The 23,636-nt window shown below is 65.9% G+C and overlaps 2 protein-coding genes across 3 annotated transcripts; both read right to left on the bottom strand.

The window, feature by feature from the left end:
* Nucleotides 1–336: 336 nt before the first annotated feature.
* KCNN3 (potassium calcium-activated channel subfamily N member 3) lies at nt 337–19,748 on the bottom strand. Its single transcript, XM_068414716.1, has 8 exons — nt 19,047–19,748; nt 15,051–15,146; nt 10,629–11,047; nt 5,197–5,338; nt 3,476–3,586; nt 1,849–1,976; nt 1,587–1,656; nt 337–633 (listed from the first exon to the last, which is right to left on the bottom strand). The coding sequence occupies exons 1-8, from the start codon at nt 19,746–19,748 to the stop codon at nt 337–339; spliced, it is 1,965 nt and encodes a 654-aa protein (XP_068270817.1).
* A 908-nt stretch (nt 19,749–20,656) lies between these two features.
* Nucleotides 20,657–22,614, bottom strand: PMVK (phosphomevalonate kinase). Of its 2 annotated transcripts, none has more exons than XM_068414955.1 (5): nt 22,514–22,614; nt 22,217–22,280; nt 21,253–21,405; nt 21,052–21,181; nt 20,657–20,937 (listed from the first exon to the last, which is right to left on the bottom strand). In XM_068414955.1, exons 1-5 carry the CDS (start codon nt 22,594–22,596, stop codon nt 20,774–20,776), a joined length of 594 nt encoding a protein of 197 aa, XP_068271056.1. In that variant the 5' UTR covers nt 22,597–22,614; the 3' UTR covers nt 20,657–20,773. The 2 variants fall into 2 exon arrangements, with proteins under 2 accessions (XP_068271056.1, XP_068271058.1); XM_068414957.1 differs by having other exon boundaries at nt 20,657–20,910.
* Between the last annotated feature and the right edge of the window lie 1,022 nt (nt 22,615–23,636).

Raw genomic sequence — 23,636 nt, 5'->3', positions numbered from 1 at the left:
GCTTCAGTGCTTCGGACTTGTTGTTGTTGGTTTTTTTTTGTTTGTTTTAGTTTTGTTTTCTAACGTGAAGACCTGAGATTGAGCGTGGGTTTTCCGTCTGCCACCGGACGCCGCGGCGCGTCGCCTGCCATCCGTCCCCTTCCTTCACCACGTGTAGAGGCACCTGAACGGGGATGCGATTCCCGATACCAAGGCGTTGGCAAAGCTCCGAGCGTCGCTCGGCGCTGCTGCTCCCACCAAAGGGTCCTACGGAGGTTTGAGGACCAGAAGAAAAATCCACGGAGACCTTGGGACACTCCCCATGTCCGTGGAGGTGGTGGTGGGGGGGGCTGCGTTTTAGCAGCTGCTTGAGCTCGTGTAAGGGGTGGGGAAGGAGGTGGAACTGACCCCGATGGGGCTTTCGGAGAGAGGAGTTTGGGGGGTGCCCACGGGCACGCCGACCCCCCGCGCGTCCAGCACGGCGGCGAGGAGACGCTGCTGCTGCTGGCGCAGCATGTCGGCCATGAGCAAGGGCAGGGAGTTGAAGCTGGCGCTGAGCTGCTCCAGTTTGGATTCCAGGCTGCCGATCTGCTTCTCCAGGTCCTCGCTGCGGTCGTTGAGTTCGGTGATGAGGTCGTACATCACGTTCTGCATCTGTGGAGGGAGAGGAGAGGGGGGGGAACAGAGGGGACAGCGGAGGGGTTAGTGCCACTCTGAACCCTTCAACCCCTTTCTGTGAGCAAAGGCCCAAGAACCACCCCGTCACAGCCTGCTCCAGCAGCTATTTCTGGCAGATATCTACTGAGCCAGAGCATTTCGTGGTCGCAGAACCAGTCCCATCCTGGCTGGGATGGGAAGGGACCTCTGGGGATCCCCCAGCCCACCCCCTGCCCAAGCAGGGTCACCCAGAGCACGTCGCACAGGGTCAGGCCAGGCGGGTTTGAATATCTCCAGAGAAGGAGACTCCCCCCTCCCTGGGCAGCCTGTGCCCGGGCTCTGGCACCCTCACAGCAAACAAGTTTTTCCTCACATTCACATGGAACTTCCCGTGTTTCAGTCTGTGCCCGTTGCCCCTTGTCCTGGCGCTGGGCACCACTGAGAAGAGTCTGGCCCCATCCCCTTGACACCCGCCCCGAAGGTATTTGTGAGCATTGAGAAGATCCCCCCTCAGTCTGCTCTTCTCCAGCTGAACAGCCCCAGCTCCCTCAGCCTCTCCTTGGAGCAGAGATGCTCCAGCCCTCGCACCATCTCCGTACCCCTCCGCTGGACTCTCTCCAGTAGCTCCTTGTCTGTCTTGAACTGGGGTCCCAGAACTGCCCCCAGTTACTCCAGGTGTGGCCTCACCAGGGCAGTGTAGAGGGGCAGGAGAACCTCCCTCAACCTGCTGCCCACACTCTTCCTCATACACCCCAGGACACCATTGGCCTTCTTGGCTGGTCTACCATTGGCCTGTCCTGGCCAGTCTTGGTTCACCTTGCTGGCTCATGGGGACCTTTTTGGCCATCAGAAGTTCACCAAATCATCCAGCCCCACTTTAGTTTTTTCCAAGTGACAAGAGAAACACTCGGACAGCCTGGCCGAGCCGAGAGGTCACCGCGGGGACTTGCCTTGGAGAGGTCGACCAGAGTGTTGGCTTGGTCACTCAGCTTCCTCTGCTCCATCTTCACGCTCCTCAACCTGGGGAGGAGGAAAGAGCAACGTGGCTGCAGCCCCTTCCCCAACTGCAAAGCACAACCAGACCCCTACCCACATCTGGGGCCATGGGAAATTCTCCCCACGTCCCTGCCAGGGGCTGGACCATGATTCCCCCGAGGCTGGGGCTCAGCATCCCACCATCCCAGTCCTCCCACCCGGTGCGCAGCCCCTTACTGGTGAATGGCTTGGAGGAATTTCCTCTGGTGCTTCCTGACTTTGGCGTGGTCGATCTTCTTCAGCAGCTTGGTGTGCTTGTAGATGAGCCACGTCTCCCGCAGGACGTTGGCTGCCGCGTTCTTGATCTACAAGAGGAGAACCGGCTGCTGCAGGTCACCAGGCCCCGGCCGCACAGGATCTCACCGAGACACCGGTTTGGCTCTCGCTGTGAGCTGCCGGGTCGTGAGCCGGTGCTGCAAGAGCTCTTGACTGGTCCCAGCTGGAGCGAGGCGCTCGGCTCCGCTCCCGCACCGTCTCCCGCGTCTCCGCGAGGGATCACGGGCGGCTCGAGCGGGGGCTGGTCTCAGCCCCCGGTGCGCCCGCATCCCCATCCTACCCCGCACCCACGCTCCGCCGCCGGGCTCCTCATCCCCTAAACCTCGTACCCTAAACCTTGAGGAAAATAAAATTAAAAAAAATAAAATCCCCGAGTTTTTCTCGGTTCCTGCATCCATCCGCCGCTCTCGGGCTGTCGGCGCGAGGACGCGGCTTCCGCAGGCTCCTCGGCTGAACCGCGGCTCTGCTGCTCGCTCCGAGATGAACTGGCCGCCGCCCGCCTGGCGCGGAGCCTGCGGATCCGTAGCCATGGCCAGGGGGACTGGCTGCTTTCCCCACCCCAAGAACCCCGGCCATCCCTGGGGTGTCAGGCCTCCTGCCGGCTCCTGCTCTCGGGGTGCACCAGCCACCCCCCGGCACTGGGATGTCACCCTCCCGAGGGCTGCACCAACCTTCGCTTCGCCACCGTCCCCCCCGTATAAAATATCCCTCCTGCCACCGGCGCGAGGAGCCCGTTACGCCACGCAGCACCGTCGGGTTGCCATGGACCTGCACCCAGGGGTGCCGACACCTCCCTCCCACCGTGGTACCCACAGGACCTGCACCCAGGGGTGCCGACACCTCCATCCTGCCGTGGTACCCATGGGACCTGCACCCAGGGGTGCCCACAGCTTCATCCTGCCGTTGTACCCGTGGGACCTGCACCCAGGGGTGCTGACACCTTCATCCTGCTGTGGTACCCATGGGACCTGCACCCAGGGGTGCCGACACCTCCCTCCTGCTGTGGTACCTGTGGGACCTGCACCCAAGGGTGTTGACACCATCCTCCTGCCGTGGCACCCACGGGACCTGCACCCAGGGGTGCTGACACCGTCCTCCTGCACTGGTACCCACAGGACCTGCACCCAGGGGTGCTGACACCTCCCTCCTGCTGTGGTACCCATGGGACCTGCACCCAAGGGTGTTGACACCGTCCTCCTGCCGTGGCACCCACGGGACCTGCACCCAAGGGTGTTGACACCGTCCTCCTGCTGTGGCACCCACGGGACCTGCACCCAGGGGTGCTGACACCTTCCTCCTACCGTGGTACCCACAGGACCTGCACCCAGGGGTGCCGACACCTCCCTCCTGCTGTGGTACCCATGGGACCTGCACCCAAGGGTGTTGACACCGTCCTCCTGCTGTGGCACCCACGGGACCTGCACCCAGGGGTGCTGACACCTTCATCCTGCCATGGTACCCACCATCCCCAGCTCCCACAGCGCGGTACAGCCCCCCCAGCTCCCCCCACTCCCCCGTGGCACCTTACCCGCTTCGTGAGCTGCGTGTCCATCATGAAGTTGTGGACATGCTTCTCGGCTTTGGTGAGCTCCAGCTTCCTGGCCACCACGGCCACCACCAGCGCCGTGCAGCCGGCGCCCTGCGCGGGGACACCAGCCAGGGAAAAACCTTTTATCACCCTCCAGCCTTTGTGTGACAACACCCTCACCATCGCGACCCCCTAATTAACTAAAGCTCCACGGCCCCCCACCCACATCCCCCTAATGAGGAGATATGACAGAGCCTGGGTGTCCTTGAGCAGCTGACGATGTCCTGGGTAATTAAGGGGCTGATTTATGAGGTTGGTGATCAGCAACGAGCCTTTGCCCGTTAGAAATGGCCCGGCTAAGCCTGGTTACTGGTGCCACCGCGGGTTGGGGACCTGCCCTGTGTGATGGGGACCCTGCTGCTCCGGAGAGGGGTCTGGGGTGGAAGAGTGGTGGGGAAGCACCAGGTGACCTTGGGGAGAGCGGGGAAGGGGACCCCTGAATCGGGACCCCCCCGAATCGCCGCGTCTCCCAACGGCGACAGCTGGGAGCTGGCTTATCCCGGTGATTAGGTGCGGAGCGATGCTCCGGTGCTCTGCCCGCACCAGCTGAGCCGCTCCCCCCTCCCGGCACTCTGGCAGAGGCCCCCGATCCTGGCAAAAGCTCCTTAATTTATTAAAGAGTCATTAATTAACGTGCTCTGAGCTGAACCCTTTCATGGCCCCGAAGGTCCCGCTGCGTCGCTCTCGGCTCCCAGCCGGTCCCAGTGCCGTGGTTCGGGGAGCCCAGGGGACCCCAGTGGGGGGGTCCCCATCCCTGTTGGGGGGGGGCTGTGATTCTGGGTGGGCGCTGGAGTAACGGCTGCCTGGGGGGGAGCTCTGGGGTGGATCAAAGACTTGATATATGATATAAAATTAATAAAAGCCAACGGCTCTAACGGTGCACGGTGGTGGCAGAACCGAGCTCGGGCTGCCCCGGCTGGGAAATGGGGGACAGGGACGGCTCCGTCCTCAGGCTCTGGAGCTGAGGGGGCAGAACCGGGGTGCTGGGGGCTGGGGTGGGTCTGTGGAGGGCCCCTGGCTGCTCCTTTGGCCCGTCCCCAGCTGGGACATCTCACGGGCGTCCTGGAGCAGGTACAGCAGGAGGTCCCCAGGGGACGGTGACCTTCTGGCCACGAGGAAACATGGAGCGGTGATGCTGGGGGGAGCGCAGGGGGGTGGAGGGCTCCCAGCTGGTCCTTGCTTTCGGTGGGAGCCGGCAGCATTTGGGATCGCTCCGGGCGATGGAAGCCAGCCGGCGCGAGCGGGGACGGCCAAGGGATGCTCGGGGTCCCCTGGGGACGCCCCCGGCCCCGCCGCCATCCGGCTCCCCCCTCCCTCACTGAGCGCGGATCCAAACCCACCCCAAACCCATCCCCGCGGGGCAGGGGACCGGCTGCTGTCCCACACCCCACGCGACTGCAGCACCCACTGGACACGCACCCAGCCTGCGCCATCACCTCCTCACCCAAACCGCCCCGTCCTGCTAATTACCGTGCCGACAGTAATTGCAATTAGAGCTCGATCAGCTCCCAGGCTGTGAGACCTCGCAGGCGAAGCCGTTACACCTCGTGCGTGGACAAGCCAGTGGGGAAGTGGGTCCCCATAAAACCTGGTGGCCCTGCTGCTGTGGTGGGCACCGGCAGAGCCCGTGGGACTGGCACCCGGCTCGTCACGGCGCTTACCATGATGCCGGTGAGCAGGCAGACGCCCTTCCCGCAGTAGGTGTGCGGGACCATGTCGCCGTAGCCGATGGAGAGGAAGGTGATGGAGATGAGCCACATGGCACCCAGGAAGTTGCTGGTTACGTCCTGCTGGTCGTGGTACCTGTCAAGGAGACACGGGCGTCATGGCACGAGGGGAACCGGGGTTAATAACGCGGCAGGATGCCCCGCAGCAACGGCGGTTGCGCAATTTCTGGCACAGGGAAACCCACATGGATAAAATCAGAGCGAAAAGCTCAAGGGAAAGGGCTTCTGCTTTCGGTCAGACCTGTCACCACATCCCGGGCCCGCCGCCCGCGTCCCCGGTGCCACGTGGTGCAGCGGTGAGAGCCGGCTGATGGGAGAAAGGGCTGCAGCTCTGCGAAGCCCCCGGGCACGGCGGGTCACCACCGGCATCCCTCCTCGGTGTCCCCCCCTCCATCCTCCTCGGTGTCCCCTCACCCCAGGGGGACAGTGCCGTCGGTGGCCCCGGCAGAACCGCCGGGGACGGACCCTGCCGAGCCTCTGGCACACACTCGGCTCTCGGACGGCGGCGGCGGGGAGGGACCGCTCGCACGCTCGAGATGAAGCACACGTGGAGCAGCTGCGGCTTCGGGGATGCTGCGAACTTCCCGTGGCCACGTCCCCGCTGAGCTACGAGGTCACCGACCGCCCTGGCCGGCCCCGTAGCCGGCTGCGGCTCTTCCGGCAAACCCACCCCACCGAGCCCGGCCGAGGCGTGCGGGGATGCTCCTGCCTGCGCCATCCCCCTCCCCGGCAGGCTTCTCCCAACCTCCTCACGAAACCATTCGAGGGAAACCAGATGGAGCTGTTGGCAATGCTCCCCCCAGCGCCGGTTCATCCCCAGCTCCTCGCTCCCGCAGCACTTGGGTTTTCTCCTCTTCCGAAATGTTTTTTCCCCCCAAGGAGACTCGAGTGAGATCCTGGCACACGAGAAAGCGCCCAGAGCCACGGGGAGAGCCGCTGCCGCGCTCTGGGAGACCTGGAGCCCATCACCGTGGCCACGGTGGGGCTCCCCAAAATCCCAGCAGCGGTGCGCACCCCTGCTCCGTTCCCACCCCGGGAAAGGCTGTTTGGGGGGGGCAGGATGTGAGCTCTCGAGCCACCACGGGCACGACCCCGGGAGCGTCGCGCTGGGGAAGAGGGTTATGGTGCAGCCGGACAGACGGATGTTGTCTTTTCTGAGAAGCACTTTGAGCAGAAGGAGCTGATAAATGAGGGGGGGGCTGCCACGTGCCGCGGCAGGACGAGGGGCCGCCCGCTCGCGCCGCAGTTAGACCCCAGCGCCGGTTCCCATCGCCCCCTCGTCCACATGCCCCCACCAAGGGCACGGCCGCTCGTCCCTGATGCCACAAGCATCACCCCAGCACTGCGCCGTGCCACCGCCGAGCTGAGCGTGGCCACGCCGGGGAGCTGCGGCAGCACCAGCTCTGTTGGACAGGCAACCAGCGACAGGACAAGAGGACACAGCCTCAAGCTGCGCCAGGGGAGGTTCAGGTTGGACATGAGGAAGCATTTCTTCTCAGCAAGGGTCATTAGCCATTGGAAGGGGCTGCCCAGGGAGGTGGTGGAGTCACCATCTCTGGAGGGGTTTAAGAAAAGCCTGGACATGGCCCTTAGTGCCCTGGTCTAGTTGCCATGGTGGTGTGAGGGCCATGGTTGGACTCGATGAGCCCAGAGGGCTCTTCCAACCTCATTGATTCTGGGATTCCATGACAGACACCAGGGAGCTCCGGGCTGTGCCCTCGCACGTGCGCACACACACTTGCCACCGACCGCGGGCGCCGTCGGCGAGCGGGGCCGGCAGCGTTGCTGGCACCACAGGCAGCTCTGTGTGGCGAGCGGGCGAGTTGCTAAGCGACTCGATGCCTTTGGAGAGCTGCGTCCCCCCGGCACGCACGGCAGGATGCCAGGCAGCGATGCTGTGCCTGCGGGCACTAGAGCAGCCCACGGGGCCGAGGGGACATGCCACAGCCATGCCACCCCAGCCAGGGGACCACATCTCGGAGTGGCAGACCCATGTCCAAGCCGCCTGACCCCAGTGGTTCTGGTTGGAGATATCCCCACAAGTGACAGCAAACTGGTTTCCAGCACTGGTGCAGCAGCCTGCCATCGATGGGGACACGGGGACACATCCTGAGTGGCCTTGCTGGGAGCTGTGTGGCACCCAGGGCTGGGCCATGCCCCAGGGATGGTGCATCCCTCGGGGATGGAGCATGTCCCAGGGGTCCTGCATTCCAGCAGGTCCTGCATCCCCCAGGTCCTGCATCCCCCAGGTCCTGCATCCCCCCCGGTCGGTGCATCCCCCTGGGTCAGTGCATCCCCCCGGGTCGGTGCATCCCCCCGGGTCAGTGCATCCCCCCGGGTCGGTGCATCCCCCTGGGTCCTGCATCCCCCTGGGTCAGTGCATCCCCCCGGGTCAGTGCATCCCCCCAGGTCCTGCATCCCCCCAGGTCAGTGCATCCCCCCGGGTCCTGCATCCCCCTGGGTCAGTGCATCCCCCCGGGTCGGTGCATCCCCCTGGGTCCTGCATCCCCCTGGGTCAGTGCATCCCCCCGGGTCAGTGCATCCCCCCAGGTCCTGCATCCCCCCAGGTCAGTGCATCCCCCCAGGTCCTGCATCCCCCCAGGTCAGTGCATCCCCCCGGGTCAGTGCATCCCCCTGGGTCGGTGCATCCCCCCGGGTCCTGCATCCCTCTGGGTCCTGCATCCCCCCAGGTCCTGCATCCCCACCCTGGCCAGGACCCGCCTGGGTTTGTCTCTGCCACTCTAGACAGAGGCAGGCGGTGGCAGCTGTGGTGCCGGTGATCAGCAGTGCTTCATCTGCATCGTTTCTATTTTTTTGTTGTTGCTAATGGTTCTTTATTCACATTTGTGTTTTCCAGCCCAAGCCCTTCAGGTGCAGAACCGACTCCATGCGCATCCCCCCGGGAGCCCGTCCACCCGCTCCCCATTTAGGAGGCGCAAATAAAATGCAATTAAGCAGCTCACGACTATCCGGCGCTTCCTGAGAGCATCGTTAAGGGATCAGGAAGGCTTCAGGAAGGCCAACACAGATGGTAAAAGCTCGTAAAATCTCAGCGAGCCGCTTCGCTCCGCTGCTCCTTAAAGCTGCTCTAAAGCCCCTTCACGGGGGGACTGGGGTGAGGGGTCCCACCCTGGGGAAGAGGAGGGGTGCCCTTGGAAGCACCCAGAAGCAAGCTGGAGGCACCTTGGAGTGCTGGTGGGTGCACTCCTGGTCCCGAGGTTGGCATGAAGCTGCCACAAGGATTTCGTGCCGTTTCGCCAGCCCACGGCCACCAAATCGTGACACGCGCGGTGTCTTCGGCGCATTCCCACAGACCAGCCCCGGCTCCGAGCGCTCTGCGGGGCCGTGAGCCCTGCTTTGGTGGCAGCAGGGTGACACTCAGCCTCCCGGGGATGGTGATGGCCCCGCGCTGGGACAGGACACAGGACACCCTGCGAGGGACCTGCTCTCCCTGCCGCGGGAGGGACGGGTGCTGCCGGCACCTCGCGCCGCAGCCGGGGAGAAACCCCTCCAGCGCAGCGCTGGGTGGGCTGGGGGTGCCCCGCCACAGCCACCCCCTGGTTCCCTTTTGGGGACAAAGGAGGTGTCAGCGCATCCCCGAGAGATGGAGGTGCCGGGGCCGGTCGCCACAGCAACCCCCCACGCCGAGCACGCCGCTGCCGGCGTGATGCCATCCGGCAGCGGGTTTGTCACCGCCGTGTTGTCATGGCAGTCGCTGGCAGCGACGCCAGAGCCGGAGCCGGGTGCTGCTGCTCGCCAGCCTCGGGGCACCTCCAGCCTCTCCCCGTGCATGGTCCCCCCGGCTCCCACCGCTCCCCGTGTCCCCCACCCAACCTCCTGGGGCTCCGGCTGGCACCGCGCGCTGACCCCTCGCAGGGGGACCCTGCGTGTCCCCAAGCACAGGGCTGTCCCTGCCTCTGCCTCCTGCCCGGGATGGGGGCTTGTCGGTGGGAACCTGCAGCTGCCGAGCCCCCGGATCTCTGCATCGCTCCCACGGGGCGCTGGGACATCACAGCTCCGCCGAGCATCCCGAACGGCTGAGCAGCCCAAACCGCCACGTGTCCCGAACTGTTGAGCATCCCAAACTGCCCCACGCATCCTGAACCGCTGAGCATCCTGAACCACCACACATCCCAAACCACCACACATCCCAAATCCTGAACCACTGGGCATCCCAAGCCACCACACATCTCAAAACACCACGCATCCCAAACCGCTGAGCATCCCAAACCACTGAGCATCCCAAACCACCATGGGTCCTGAACTACTGAGCATCCCGAACTGTCGAACATCCCAAACCGCTGAAAATCCCAAACTGCTGAGCATCCCAAACCACCACACATCCCAAACTGCCACACATCCCAAACCACCAAGCATCCCGAACCACCATGTGTCCTGAACTGCTGAGCATCCCAAATCACTGAGCATCCCGAACCGCCACACATCTCGACCCACCGAGTATCCTGAACTTTTGAGCATCCCAAACCACCACACATCCCAAACTGCAGAGCATCCCAAACCACTGAGCATCCCGAACCGCCGAGCATCCTGAACCACCACGTGTCCCAAACCACCACACATCCTAAACTGCTGAGCATCCTGAACCACTGAGCATCCCAAACCACCATGAGTCCCAAATTGCTGAGCATCCAAACCACTGAGCATCCCAAACCGCTGAAAATCCCTAACTGCTGAGCATCCCAAACCACCACACATCTCGACTGAACACATTACTGTGTCCAGTTCTGGGCCCCGCACTTCAAGAAAGATGTTGAGGTGTTGGAGCGAGTGCAGAGGAGGGCGACCAAGCTGGTGAAGGGTCTGGAGGGTCTGACCTACAAGGAATGGCTGAGGGAGCTGGGGGTGTTTAGCCTGGAGAAGAGGAGGCTCCGAGGTGACCTTAGTGCAGTCTACAGCTACCTGAAGGGAGGTTGTAGCGCAGTGGGAGTCGGCCTCTTCTCCCAGGCAACCAGCGACAGGACAAGAGGACACAGCCTCAAGCTTGGCCCAGGGAGAGGGTCAGGTTGGACATCAGGAAGAATTTCTTTACAGAAAGGGTTATTAGTCATTGGAAGGGGCTGCCCAGGGAGGTGGTGGAGTCACCATCTCTGGAGGGGTTTAAGACAAGACTGGACATGGCCCTTAGTGCCCTGGTCTAGTTGCCATGGTGGTGTAGGGGCAGCGGTTGGACTCGATGATCCCTGAGGTCTCTTCCAACCTGGTTGATTCTGTGATTCTGTGATTCTGTGACCCACTGAGTATCCTGAACCACCAGACGTCCCAAACCACCACACATCCCAAATCACTGAGCATCCCAAACCACCATGCATCCCGACCCCCCGCCCTGCAGCCCCAGCCCCTCTCACCTCTCACACACCCGGACCGTCCACGCAGCGATGATCCAGAGGGAAATGCTGAAGACCAGCAGCACCGTCCCGGGGCAGATGGTCATGAGGGTTTTCATGACGAAGCGGGTGTTGAAGTTGATCTTGTTGAGCGCCCCGATGCTGCGCGAGGAGGCGTCGGTGAAGAGCTTGCTGTGCAGCAGCATCACCCGAGCGATCAGGTAGAGGCGTAGGAACATGGGGATGGACAGGATGATGTCCACGTCCGCCTCCGCCCGAGAAGGCGTGTAGGAGAAAGCCAAACGGGCTGTCCAGAAAAATTTGTACTCCCCGGGGATGGGGTGTATGGCACAAACCAGCATCTCCAGGCTGATGTAGAGGATGCGCTCGTACGTCATCGCTATCCGCCAGTCGTCAGCTCCGTTGTCGATCACAAAGAGCTGCCAGGACAAAAAACCACACGGTTACCGGCTGCCCCGGCTGCCCCACAGCATCCCACCGTGGGCAGCGGGGGGGGACCGACACCAGAGCCCCAGGGAGCTGGGGACGGCTCCAGCCAGGAGGGCTGGGGGTGGAAAAGGGGAATGAGCCTCCGCCGTCCCCTCCGCTGCTCTGCCTGCGCGTTCAGGGGACGGTTACGGCGCTGGGGACACCCCAGAAAGCTTTAGGGTGCTCAGCCTCGAGTACACGCCCAGGCATGGCATAGGGGTGGCTCACACCGACCCGCTCCGGCACAGCCTCCCGGCCTGGGGCACAGAGATGGGCGAGCCGCGGTGCCACCGAGCACCGGCACAAGCTGCCCTGGCCCCTTCGCTCCCGCCGGTGCCACACCGGTGTCACCGACAGCCACCGTGCCCCGAGTGCCCGGGCGACTTTTTGGGGAGGGACCGCCACAGCCAGAGCAGCCGGTGATGGGATCCGGTTGTCATAGCAACAGCCGGTTCATTCTGGGTACCGGCTCCTCTCCCACCGCCGGCGACAGAGTTGGGGTCTCTGCCGGAGCCGGGGGCACGGCAGCTCGGGTTGGCCCCTCCAGGATGGCACCAGACCCCCGGGGGTCACCGGCCCCGGGCAGCCTCAGGGCGAACCCGCTGAGGCAGGACATCGGCTTGTCCCTGGCACAACGGGGACACCGGTGTCACCTACGGCAGCGGGGACGCGCCCGCGGCCTCCCTGCGAGCAGCGCTTGGCAAAGCCACCGCCGGGAAAGGCTCCAAGGGGGATGTGGCAGCCGGCGCTACCGTCACCAGCGTGTCCTCGACCCCTTGTCCCAGGGGCCGGGAGCTGCCGTGGCTGCTCCAGCCCGGCGCGGTGGGTGGGAGCGTGGCCCCGGTTGGAGCCGTGCCTGGGAACAACCGGAGACCCCGGCGCAGCCTCGCCGGCACGGCACGACACAGGGTTCTCCCCCGGGGATGGCGAGAGCTGCCGGGACTGAGTCACGTTCCCCCGGCCACCTCCCGTTCGTGCCTGGGAAAGCTCCGCTCGCCTTTGAGCTGCTTTGTTGGAGAAATTGTTTATATATCTATAAAAAAAAAACAACCCTGCTCCAAGCTGTCAAGGGAGATTCCTCAGGCAGTCAGCGAGCTGACAGCCCGGTTCCTGCCGGGAAAAGGGTGTGAAAAATAAACAAATTAGCGAGAGGAAAAAAAGGCAGGGAGCCCTTTGGACTGCGCGGGGGAGGCTCGTGCCTGGGCCGGGTCGGGGAAGGGAAGGAGCACGAGGAGGGGGATTCAGGCAGGATCCCCCCGCGCCAGCCCCAGGCATCGCTGCGGGTTGCCATGGAAACCCTGGTGCAGGCCAGCGGTACCCGATGGGGCATCCCCAGCATCCCCAGCATCCCCCCCAGCATCCCCAGCAGCATCCCCAGCAACATCCCCAGCAGCATCCCCAGCACCCCCAGCATCACCCCAGCATCCCCAGCAGCATCCCCAGCATCTCCAGCATCACCCCCAGCATCCCCAGCAGCATCCCCAGCATCCCCAGCATCCCCAGCATCACCCCCAGCATCTCCAGCATCACCCCCAGCATCATCCCCAGCATCTCCAGCATCACCACCAGCATCCCCAGCATCATCCCCAGCATCCCCAGCATCACCTCCAGCATCCCCAGCATCACCCCCAGCATCTCCAGCATCACCCCCAGCATCATCCCCAGCATCTCCAGCATCACCACCAGCATCCCCAGCATCATCCCCAGCATCATCCCCAGCATCTCCAGCATCATCCCCAGCATCCCCAGCATCACGCCCAGCATCCCCAGCAGCATCCCCAGCATCCCCAGCAGCACTCCCAGCATCCCCAGCAGCATCCCCAGCATCCCCAGCATCACGCCCAGCATCCCCAGCATCCCCAGCATCACCCCCAGCATCCCCAGCATCATCCCCAGCATCCCCAGCATCACGCCCAGCATCCCCAGCATCCCCAGCATCACCTCCAGCATCCCCAGCATCACCCCCAGCATCCCCAGCAGCATTCCCAGTATCCCCAGCAGTATCCCCAGCATCCCCAGCATCACCCCCAGCATCCCCAGCATCACCCCCAGCATCACCCCCAGCATCCCCAGCATCCCCAGCAGCACCCCCAGCATCCCCAGCAGCATTCCCAGTATCCCCAGCAGTATCCCCAGCATCCCCAGCATCACCCCCAGCAGCACCCCCAGCATCCCCAGCATCCCCAGCATCACCCCCAGCATCCCCAGCAGCACCCCCAGCATCCCCAGCATCCCCAGCATCACCCCCAGCATCCCCAGCAGCACCCCCAGCAGCACCCCCAGCATGCCCAGCATCATCCCTAGCATCCCCAGCATCACCCCCAGCCTCCCCAGCAGCATCCCCAGCATCCCCAGCAGCATCCCCAGTACCGGCTCCGGCAAGAGAAGGCGCGAGCGCATTGGTCACCGCGGTTCCAACCGCTGTTGGGGGTGGAAAAACCTTCCCAAGGACCCCACGGCGCCCCGAGGACGGGGACGAGGGGGCTGTGGTCCCCCCCAAACCCTGCACTCCGGCGTGCGCCGCGGTGCTAAACGAGTGCTGGCAGGGGACGGCACGCTCCGCACCACGCCGGGGCACCGCGGCGGTGGCACAGCCTGTCCCAAGGTGCCATCAGGAGCATTTTGCTGGCCTGCGGCCCTGACTGGTGGGTGATGGGCGTGGGGACACCCCTGGGGACACGCTGCCATCCCAGCCCATCGGGTGACAGCCGGGGAGGGGACACACAGCACCCCAGGAGCTGGCCTCAGAACCCTGGGCACAGCGATGCCCCGGGGAAACTGAGGCACAGCGTGAGCTGGAAATGTCCCAAAGGACAATTAACGCAATTAATATTGAGGGATGAGGCTGGAGCTGCTGTCCAGCCTTTCCAGGAGGCCGGGGAGGTCCGGCAGTGCCGCGGCGGGGCGAGAGGGGCGAGAAGCTGCGGATTTACGTCCCCACCAGCCCCGCTCCCGTCCCCGCCGGATTATCAGCAATCCCTTATAAGCACCTCAGAGATACCGGCGCGATGAGCAGCCACCACGGCTTTATCCGGAGCAAATCAAGCCAAACCCAGCTCATTCCCTTCCCCGCCACCGTAACCAGCCCGGCGGAGCAGCCGGAGCCGCGCGGCCGAACCGCGGTGACGTTGGGCACCCACACCGGCACCGGGACCCCGCGGTGGGATTTCGGCTCCGGTGTAGCGGGGGGGAGGAGGCGTGAGGCCGTGGGGCCGCTTGTGTTTGCACACCCAAGAACAACAAGCGGAGGAACCCGGCGAGCGCGAGGGCACGGCGCGGCTGCTGACCCCAACCGCCGCCACCCCCCCGGGGTAAATATTATTCTAGTAAAAAAAAAAACCCACCCCAGAGCGCTCAAATATTTGTTTTGAGTGACCCAGAGCCGGAGCGGGGCGGGCCCAGGATGGTCCCTTGCAGGCAGGAGACAGGCAGGGAGTGGGGTCCCAGCCTCCAGCCCCCCCAGAGCTGCCCCATTCCCCAGCCTCGAGCCCCAGGGGCTTCAAGCCGGGGGGGTTTGGTAGCCCTTCTTGGCGATTCGTTCCTCCCGGCCCCCCAAAACCATGTCGGCGGCGTCGTGCCGAAGCCGGATCCCGCGGGGAAGCGCGACCTTCCTGGAGCAAACCGGGCAGCCCCTTTCCTCCCCCGGGGCGGGCAGGGAGGAAGGGGCCGGGCAGCCCTGATTAGGACAGGATTTCACAGCTTTCCTTGGCACCTCGGCTGCCCCGAGCCCTTCCTGCCCGCAGCCTCCTCCAGCCGCCGGCAGCTCCGCCGGTCACGCCGTACCCGGGCGGACCCCTCGGTGCCCGGCGTCGTGTCCCCCAAGACCCCTCGCCATCCCCCTGCGACGCTGCCAAGGAGGGAGGATGCTCCACGTACCCACCAGAGAAGCTGGCAACCCCCCAACCATCCAACCCCGGTGACCCCTCGCGCCGCGCCGGCGACGCCGGGACCTACCTGCACCTCCCGCGTGTGGTAGGCGATGATGAGGCCGAGCAGGATGACGGTGGAGAGGCTGATAAGGCATTTCAGGGCCAGGGAGAACATGGAGTCCTGCAGGGCGAGAGTGGGGAAGGCGTTAAGGGGCAACCATGCCAGTGCTGACCGTGATGCCAGGCTCTGGGCAGGGCATTAAGGGGGCACCGTGCCTGCGCTGGCCGCGACGCCGGGCTCTGCACCACCGGGGGGATGCTGGCACCCCCCAACACCCACTTACGCCAGCACCGGCACGTCGGCCGCGCTGGGTCCCAACCCGGGTAGCGAGGGCACCGCCGGCACCACGGGCATCACTGGCACCATGGGCATCACCGGCACCGCCGGCACACCCTGCCCGGTGTAATTACCAGCCTCCTCTCACCAGGACGCGCAACGCCACCGCCCCGGCTGCATCCAGCACGAGCCCAATATTATGGCACCCTAATGGATGGTCTAATTAGATCCTTTCACTAATTAGCTCGTTGTAAATTAAACCAGCCCCTGGTTCGCTGGTGACCGAAGCGGCTGCTCCCTGGCACTCGGCTGGGAAGAGCAGGACGCACCGTCCCCTCCCGCGGGCTCCCCTCCGGACCCCGGTTCGGCCGCCGGCGAGGCCACGCTGCTGCTGGCCACCACCCGGCCCCGCCGGTGCCCAGGCACCCACTGAGCACCAGCGGCCCCTTGCCAAGGTGTTGTCTCCAAACCAACCTGCCCTGCCACCGCGCCTGGCCCAGGCCTCCACCCCATCCCCGGCACGCCGAGACCTGGCACGCTCATGGCATGCTGAGACCTGGCACACTCATGGCACACTGAGACCTGGCATGTTCATGGCACACTGAGACCGTGCCATGCTCCTAACACGCTGAGACCCGGCACACTCATGGCATGCTGAGACCTGGCACACTCATGGCACACGTGAGACCCCAGCACACTCACAACACGCTGAAACCCAGCACACTCATGGCACGCTGAGTTCCCAGCACGCTCATAACACCCTGAGACCTGGCACACTCATGGCACGCCGAGCCCCCCACATGCTCATGGCACACTGAATCCTGGCACACTCATGGCACACTGAGCCCCCAGCATGCTCCTGGCGCACTGAGACCTGGCACACTCATGGCACAGTGAGACCCAGCACACTCATGGCACCCTGAGCCGATAACACGCTCATGGCATGCTGAGACCTGGCACACTGATGGCACCCTGAGACCTGGCACGCTCATAACACGCTGAGTCTCCAGCACACTCATGGCATGCTGAGACCTGGCACACTCATGGCACAGTGAGACCTGGCACACTCATGGCACACTGAGACTGCAGCACGCTCATAACACGCTGAGACCTGGCATGTTCATGGCACACTGAGACCTGGCACGCTCATGGCATGCTGAGACCTGGCACCCTCATGACACACCAAGACCCAGCACCCTCACGTCACCCCGCACCCCCCCTTTGCCCCCAGCCCCCCGTGCCACCTTCACCCTCGCCCCTCTCCCTCTCCCCCCCGCTCTCCAGGAGGGACCTTTTGCCGCGGAGGCGTCGGCGTCGCCGCATTGTTCCCGACTTGGCTCCGGCCGCGCCGATTGTTGTGGATATAATGGCTGGTGCTGAGAGAAGCGCCGGGGACCAAACGAGGGCTATTAATAGCCACACTCCGGGCTAGGGCCAGACCCGGGACTAATCCTGCTTTACCCAAACCATGGGGCTGGTGCGCCACCCGGGGACCCACCAGCCCTTTTGGCAAAGGTCACTGGCCCTGGGCGCTCTCTGGTTGCCCATCAGGGGTTACTGGGGAGGGGGATTATAGATGGTTGCCCACTGCTGTGGTGCTTGGGGAAACCAGGAGCCAGGGACCCCCCCTCTGTGCTGGGGCAGGGGTCGGGGCCGCGGCTGCACGGTGGCAACGCTGACTCACGGGGGGTCTTCTCCGGCTGACGCAGCAGCTCTGTAGCCAAACAAGGGTGGCCGGTTGCCCTCTGGCACCAGGCACGTGGGCCCAGGGAGCCCTGCGAGGGCTCAACAGGTGACGGGTGCGGGTGGGGGACAGCGGTTCGGCCCCGATCCTGCCGAAAGGGGCTGGGAACCGCCGGGGAAGAGGCTCCGGCAAAGGGAAGCGTCCTCCTCCCTTGGCAAGATGCCGGCCGGAGCAGAGGGAACCGGTGGCCACCGCGCTCCCACCAGTAGCCGTGGGCAAGCAGGAGCCCCCCGCCACCACCCTGGCACCTCCGTGGGGTCCCCAACACCCACAGGACCCCCCACCCATGTCCCTCCCTCCACCTGCTCCTGCTCCGGCGCCTCCACCGCCCGCGCCGCCCTCCCCACCGCCGCCCGCGCCGGATCGCGCCGAGCAGCCCCTTCCCCACCCCGGCGGCACCGCGGCACACGGAGGGCGGGGGGGGGTCCCGGCCACCCCCTTTCGTCCCGCTGACGCCCATGGGTGCCCCGCGGGCCCCGCCGGCGCGGGTGCCGCCGCCTTCCCCTCGCCGGGTGGGTATAAATAACGTGACAGATGTCGGTACCGAGAGTTATTCGTGGCACTGCCGGGGAGCGGGCGCTGGAAGGGGCGTGGGGCGAGGGGGGGGGGGGGAATCCTAAATAAAATCCATCGTCCTGCGATAAAAAATGAATTAAAAAATGGAAGGGAAAGGGGTGTGGAGGAGGAGGGAGGGCTCCGCCGCGGGCACGGTGCCTCGAGGGGTGCCCGGGGACGGGCACGGTGGGTCGGTCGCCAGCGCTGCTGGCGCGTGGGGCAGCTCTGGCAGGACCCGGCCCGGCACACGCGGCCCCGGTTACCCCCAGCCCGGCACCTGTAAGGCCCCGGGGATGCCCCGTTGGTGCCCAGCCGGCCCGTACGGCCCCGTCCCGCGCCATACGGGGGGCAAACGGTGCCAGGTTTATCCTATGGGGCAGCATAGGGGGTAAATCACACCGCGCTCACCGCACCGGGTGTCAGATGGGGCGGCCAGCTCCGCGCTCACCCCACCGGGCACCGGCCAGCACCAACAGCCCCGTGCCCACCCCACCGGGCACCGGCCAGCACTGACAGCCCCGTACCCACCCCACCACGCACCGTCCATCACTGTACCCAACCCACCAGGCACTGTCCATCACCGTACCCACCCCACGGGGCACTACCCAGCGCTGACAGCGCCATACGCACCCCACCGGGCACTGGCCAGCACCGTACCCACCCCACCGGGCACCAGCCCCATGCCCACCCCACTGAGCACCGTCCATCACTGTACCCACCCCACCGGGCACCATTCAGCACCGTACCCACCCCACTGGGCATCGTCCATCACCGACAGCCCCATGCCCACTCCACCGGGCATCGTCCAGCGCTGACAGCCCCGTACCCACCCCACTGGCCACCATCCATCACTGTACCCACCCCACTGGCCACCGTCCATCACCGTACCCATCCCATGGGGCACTCTCCAGCACCGTACCCACCCTACCAGGCACCATCCAGCACCGACAGCCCTATGCCCACTCCACTGGGCACCATCCATCACCGACAGCCCCATGCCCACCCCACCGGGCATCGTCCAGCGCTGACAGCCCCATACCCACCCCACTGGCCACCGTCCATCACCATACCCACCCCATGGGGCACTATCCATCACCGTACCCACCCCATGGGGCACTCTCCAGCACCGTACCCACCCTACCAGGCACCATCCAGCACCGACAGCCCTATGCCCACTCCACTGGGCACTATCCATCACCGACAGCCCCGTGCCCACCCTACCAGGCACCATCCATCACCGACAGCCCCGTGCCCACTCTACCAGGCACCATCCATCACCGACAGCCCCGTGCCCACTCTACCAGGCACCATCCATCACTGCCAGCCCCATGCCCACTCCACCAGGCACTATCCATCACCGACAGCCCCGTGCCCACTCTACCAGGCACCATCCATCACCGACAGCCCCGTGCCCACCCCACACCCGCCCAGGCCCCCGGGGGTACCTTGGAGTAGAGCCCCCAGGAGAGCTCGGTCTCGATGACCATGACGACGATGCCGAACATGCCGAAGATGAGCGCGTAGTCGCTGAGGCGCTTCCTCTTCTCGAAGAGCGCCCGCCGGTGCCCCAGCCGGTACCCGATGTTCTGCGCTTTCCGCTTGGGCCCTTTGGCGAAGGCGGCGGGCGGCGGGCGGGCGGGCGGGCGGTCGGGCCGGCGGGCGGCGGGCGCGTGGTTGTCCTCCCGCGACACGACGATTTCGGGGGGGCCGGCGGTGCCGAAGAGCTGTAAGGGTTGAGCCTCGGGTTCGGCTTCGATGAGGTTGCGGCGGGAGGCGCTGAGGCGGCTCAGGGGTTTCATCACGCCGCCGCTGTACTTGCACGAGCTCATGGCGATCTCGGTGAAGGGGTTACTGTCGCGGCGGTGAACCAACGGGCTGGCTTGACGGTGTTTGGCGCTACCGGAACCGGTGGGGTGGTCGCCGAGGTTGAGTTGGCTGCCGTGGCGGGAGGAAGGGTGGAGGGCGGCGGGGGCGGCAGGAGGAGGAGGAGGAGGGGCCCGGAACGACCCGGGCGAAGAGTGCAACAGGCTGTGTTGGAGCGGTGGCAAAGCGGCGGCGGGTGCCCGGTCATCCCCCGGTAACGGGCACCGACCGTCTTCATCCAAATCACCCACCCCCGAATCATGGAGATGCCCCGATGTTTCCATCACGGCGCCGGTTCACCCTCGCCTTTACCGGACGCCGCCGCCGCCACCGGCCGCTGGCTCATGAATGGGCTCCCGTGCGCTCGCCCGCCGCCGCCGCCGCCGCTCGCTCTCGCCGCCTCCGCCGCTGCCGTTAGCCCGGCCCCGCCGCGCCATTGGCCACGCCGGGGCTCCCCGCAGGCTGACATCATCCCCGCCCGCTCCCCGCTTCGTGTATCCCCCCCCCAACCCCACCCTCCACGCACCCCCCCTCCCAGTTCTTCCTTGTGGTCCGTCGGGGTGCACCGGTGCCGGTACCGGCGTACTGCCGGTACCGGCACCGGTGCACCCCGACGGACCACAAGCCCCGCACAACCCCGCTTTCACCCACCCCGAGGACCCCCTGCACCCCCCTCGATGGCTGCAGGACCCCTATAGCCCCCCCCCTTTATATAAAACCCCATTAATCCCCTTACAGAACCTGGAGATTACGGGGCAGCAGCTGCCACACTGGGGGGGGGGGTCACCCCATGTGTCCCCACCCCATATGTGTCCCCCCCCCACCCCAAAAATGTCCCCAAGGAGGAATCAGGGTGCCCCCCCCCTATTTCTACAGCAATAGGGTGCAGGGGATAGGACCCTAATCCCTCTCCCTGAGCCCCTTGGGCCCCCCCCACCAAGGACACCCACCCCCCCTCCAGCTGTGCCCAGCTGTTGCGGGAGAGGGAGGAGGTATTAGGGCAGGAGGTGGCTGCTGGGGAAGGGGATAATCCGCAGGGTGAAGCCTATTAGAGACCCACCAGCTGGCGGAGGGGGAATTAAACTGCACCACGGACCCCCCCCCCCAAAAAAAAACCCACCCGTGTCCCCTCAGCCCCGTGTGATGTCCCCGCCCTCCGGGCAACGAGCCACGGCACCGCGGTGGCAGCGGGTCCCGGTGTCGGAGCTTTATTTGTAGCAGAGGGGGTTGGCACGAGGCGAACTGGGTGGTGATGCCATGTGGGGGGGACACCCCCCCCGTCCCCAAGCCCCGGCGGAGGGTCACCGGGCTACAACCGGCTGCGGAGCGACCGCAGCAGCGTCTCCAGCTGCTCGTCCAGCGCCAGCTCGTCGCCGTCGTTGGTGATGACCCAGTCGAAGGTGACGCCCTGGTCGAGGCCGCACTCGGACTCGGCGTCGTCCACGCCTGGCGTGAGGGTCAGGGTCCGTCCGTCTGTCCCGCACCGCAGCGTCACCCCCCGCCCCAGAGCCAGGGGCTGGTGGAGGCGGCGGTGCCGGTGGGGCAGCCGCGGTGCCGGCACGGTGCCACGCTTGCTCGGTCGCTCACCGGTGACGAAGGCCCAGTTCCTCCTCTTCCTCGTCTCCTCGGTGGCCACCACGCGCACGGTCTGCACCGCGGCCCCGTACACGTCCCGGAACCACTCCACGTCCGAGAGGCGCCGCGTGTCGCTCACCACCTGCGCGGCGGCTCCGTCAGCGCCCACGTCCCCCGTGTCCCCCCGTGCCACCCCCACCCCGCGCCGCTCACCCACACCGGCTGCGCCGCCCCCTCCACGGCCGCCCGGCAGAAGAAGCCGGGGTCGGCGCGGCGCTTCTCCTCGCCCCAGCGGATCATGTCCTGCCGGTACGTCTCCTTGTAGGCGCTGGCGTCCAGGAGCCGCTGGAAGTCCAGGCCGTGCTCCTGCGGGGACAGGGGGCAGCGGGCACGGCCTGTGCCATGGGGCACAGCGTGGCATGGCAAAGCATGGCATGGCTCAGCACAGCACGACAGCGCAGCACGGCACAGTTCAGCACGGCACAGCATGGTACGGCACAGCATGGCGCAGCATGGCATTGCATGGCATGGTGTGACGTGGCATGGCATGGTGTGGCATGGCACGGCACAATATGGCACAGCATGGCACGGCGCGGCGCGGCAAGCCGTGGAATGGCAAGACATGGCGTGGCACGGCATGGTGTGGCACGGCATGGCATGGCATGGCTCAGCACAGCACGACAGTGTGGCACGGCACAGTTCAGCATGGCACAGCATGGCATGGCACAGCATGGCGTGGCACGGCACAGTGTGACACGGTACAGCATGGTGTGGTGTGGCACAGGTCAGCACGGCATGGCACAGCACAGCACGGCACGGCACGGTGTGACATGGCACAGCATGGTGTGGCGTGGCACAGGTCAGCACAGCATGGCATGGCACAGCGCAGCACGGCACAGCATGGCACAGCATGGTGCGGCACGGCGTGACACGGCACAGCATGGCATGGCATGGCACAGCACGGTGCTGCATGGCACAGTTTGGCATGGTGCGGCACAGCACAGCGTGGCACAGGTCAGCACAGCGCAGCATGGCACGGCACGGCGTGGTAGGACATGGCACAGCACGGTGCAGCACGGCTGAGCGTGGCATGGCGTGACGTGGCACGGCACAGCACGGCACGGCACATGTCCTGGCACGCCTGGGCACGGCATGGCGTGTCGGGGCGCGGCCGTACCTTGGCGTACTGCTCCTTGAGGGGCCCGGAGAGGCGCAGGACGGTGCAGACGTCGGGGCCCAGCCTGCGGGAGGGGGGTCAGCACCACCGGCACCGGCACCGGCACCGGCACCGGCACCGGCACCGGCACCGGGACTGGCCCCGCCCCCCCAGCGCTGGCCCCGCCCCCGGCACAGGCCCCGCCCCTGGAACCGGCTCCACCCCCCTGTACTGGCCCCCTCCCCCGCCCCGCCCCGTTCCCCCCCGGTACCGTGCCCCGGTACCTCCCCCCCCGGCCCCGTTCCCCCCCCCCGGTACCGCCCCCGCAGCTCCTCCGCCACAAAGTCCTTCCCCGATTTCCTCTTCCCGCTCAGCAGCAGCACCGCGCGCGGCGCCGCCATCCGCCCGCCCGGACACGCCCCCCCGGCCCAGCCCATCGCGCCACAGGGGAGCCCGACCCTCTGGCCCCGCCCTCACCCCTGGGAACACCCCCTTCCCCCCCCCCCCAGAGTGGTACGGCCCGAGGGAAGGGGGCGGGGCGCGGCGGCGCTGACTCCGCCCCCTCGGTGGGCGCGCCCGCCTCACGGCGCCCCCTGCAGGCGGGGCCGGCGCAGCGCCGCGCTCCTCGGCGGGGGGCGGAGGGGGCACCCCGGAACCCCGCTGAGACCCTGCGACACCCCCGCATCCCTCCTCCCCCCCGCACCCCCCTTCCCCCAGCACCCACTTCCCCCAGCACCCCCCGTTCCTACTCTGCCCCCCCCATACCACCCCGTTCCCCCCCAGCACCCCCTTTCCCCTCGCACCCCCTCCCCCCCACAGCACCCCCCTTCTCCCACAGCACCCTCCTTTCCCCAGCACCCTTTTCCCCCCACCACCCCCCTTTCCACCTGCACCCCATTATCCCCAGCACCCTCCTCCCCCCCAGCACCCTCTGCTCACTCTCTGCACCCCCCTTCCCACCAGCACCCCCATCCCCCCCAGCACCCCATTCCTCCTCTGAACCCCCTTTCCCCAGCACCCTTTTTCCCCCAGCACCCCCTTTCTGCCTGCACCCCATTACCCCCAGCACCCCCTCTTCTCCCCCAGAACCCCATGTTCCCCACTGCACCCCATTACCCCCAGCATCCTGTTCCCCCCAGCACCCCTCTTTCCCCCAGCACCCCGTTCCCCCAGCACCCTTTTCTCCTCCAGCACCCTTTCCCCCCAGCACCCTCTCTTTCTGCCTGCACCCCATTACCCCCAGCACCCCGTTCCCCCCAGTCCCCCCTATCCCCCCAGCACCCCATTCCCCCCACCACCCTTTTTCCCCCACCACCCCCTTTCTGCCCGCACCCCATTACCCCCAGCATCCTCTTTCCCCCAGCACCCTTTCCCCCCAGCACCCCCCCTTTCTGCCTGCACCCCATTACCCCCAGCATCCTGTTCCCACCCCAGCACCCCT

Source organism: Nyctibius grandis, chromosome 17 (genome assembly GCF_013368605.1).
Source record: "Nyctibius grandis isolate bNycGra1 chromosome 17, bNycGra1.pri, whole genome shotgun sequence".
Taxonomy (NCBI): Eukaryota; Metazoa; Chordata; class Aves; order Nyctibiiformes; family Nyctibiidae; genus Nyctibius; species Nyctibius grandis.
Note: the sequence above shows the minus strand (reverse complement) of the source record. Positions and strands in the feature narration are given on the sequence as shown.

What these genes read in the sequence shown, in the direction of transcription:
- KCNN3 (XM_068414716.1), bottom strand. Translation starts at nt 19,748, where the DNA reads ATGGAAACATCGGGGCATCTCCATGATTCGGGGGTGGGTGATTTGGAT. An exon ending in ACGGTCCGGGTGTGTGAGAG is followed by an intron (nt 5,339 to 10,628) that starts GTGAGAGGGGCT and finishes TCTCCTTGACAG; the next exon opens with GTACCACGACCAGCAGGACG. An exon ending in TTCCTCCAAGCCATTCACCA is followed by an intron (nt 1,657 to 1,848) that starts GTAAGGGGCTGC and finishes CCTCCTCCCCAG; the next exon opens with GTTGAGGAGCGTGAAGATGG.
- PMVK (XM_068414955.1), bottom strand. Translation starts at nt 22,596, where the DNA reads ATGGCGGCGCCGCGCGCGGTGCTGCTGCTGAGCGGGAAGAGGAAATCG. An exon ending in TCAAGGAGCAGTACGCCAAG is followed by an intron (nt 21,406 to 22,216) that starts GTACGGCCGCGC and finishes CTGTCCCCGCAG; the next exon opens with GAGCACGGCCTGGACTTCCA. An exon ending in GAACTGGGCCTTCGTCACCG is followed by an intron (nt 20,938 to 21,051) that starts GTGAGCGACCGA and finishes GGTGCGGGACAG; the next exon opens with ACGGACGGACCCTGACCCTC.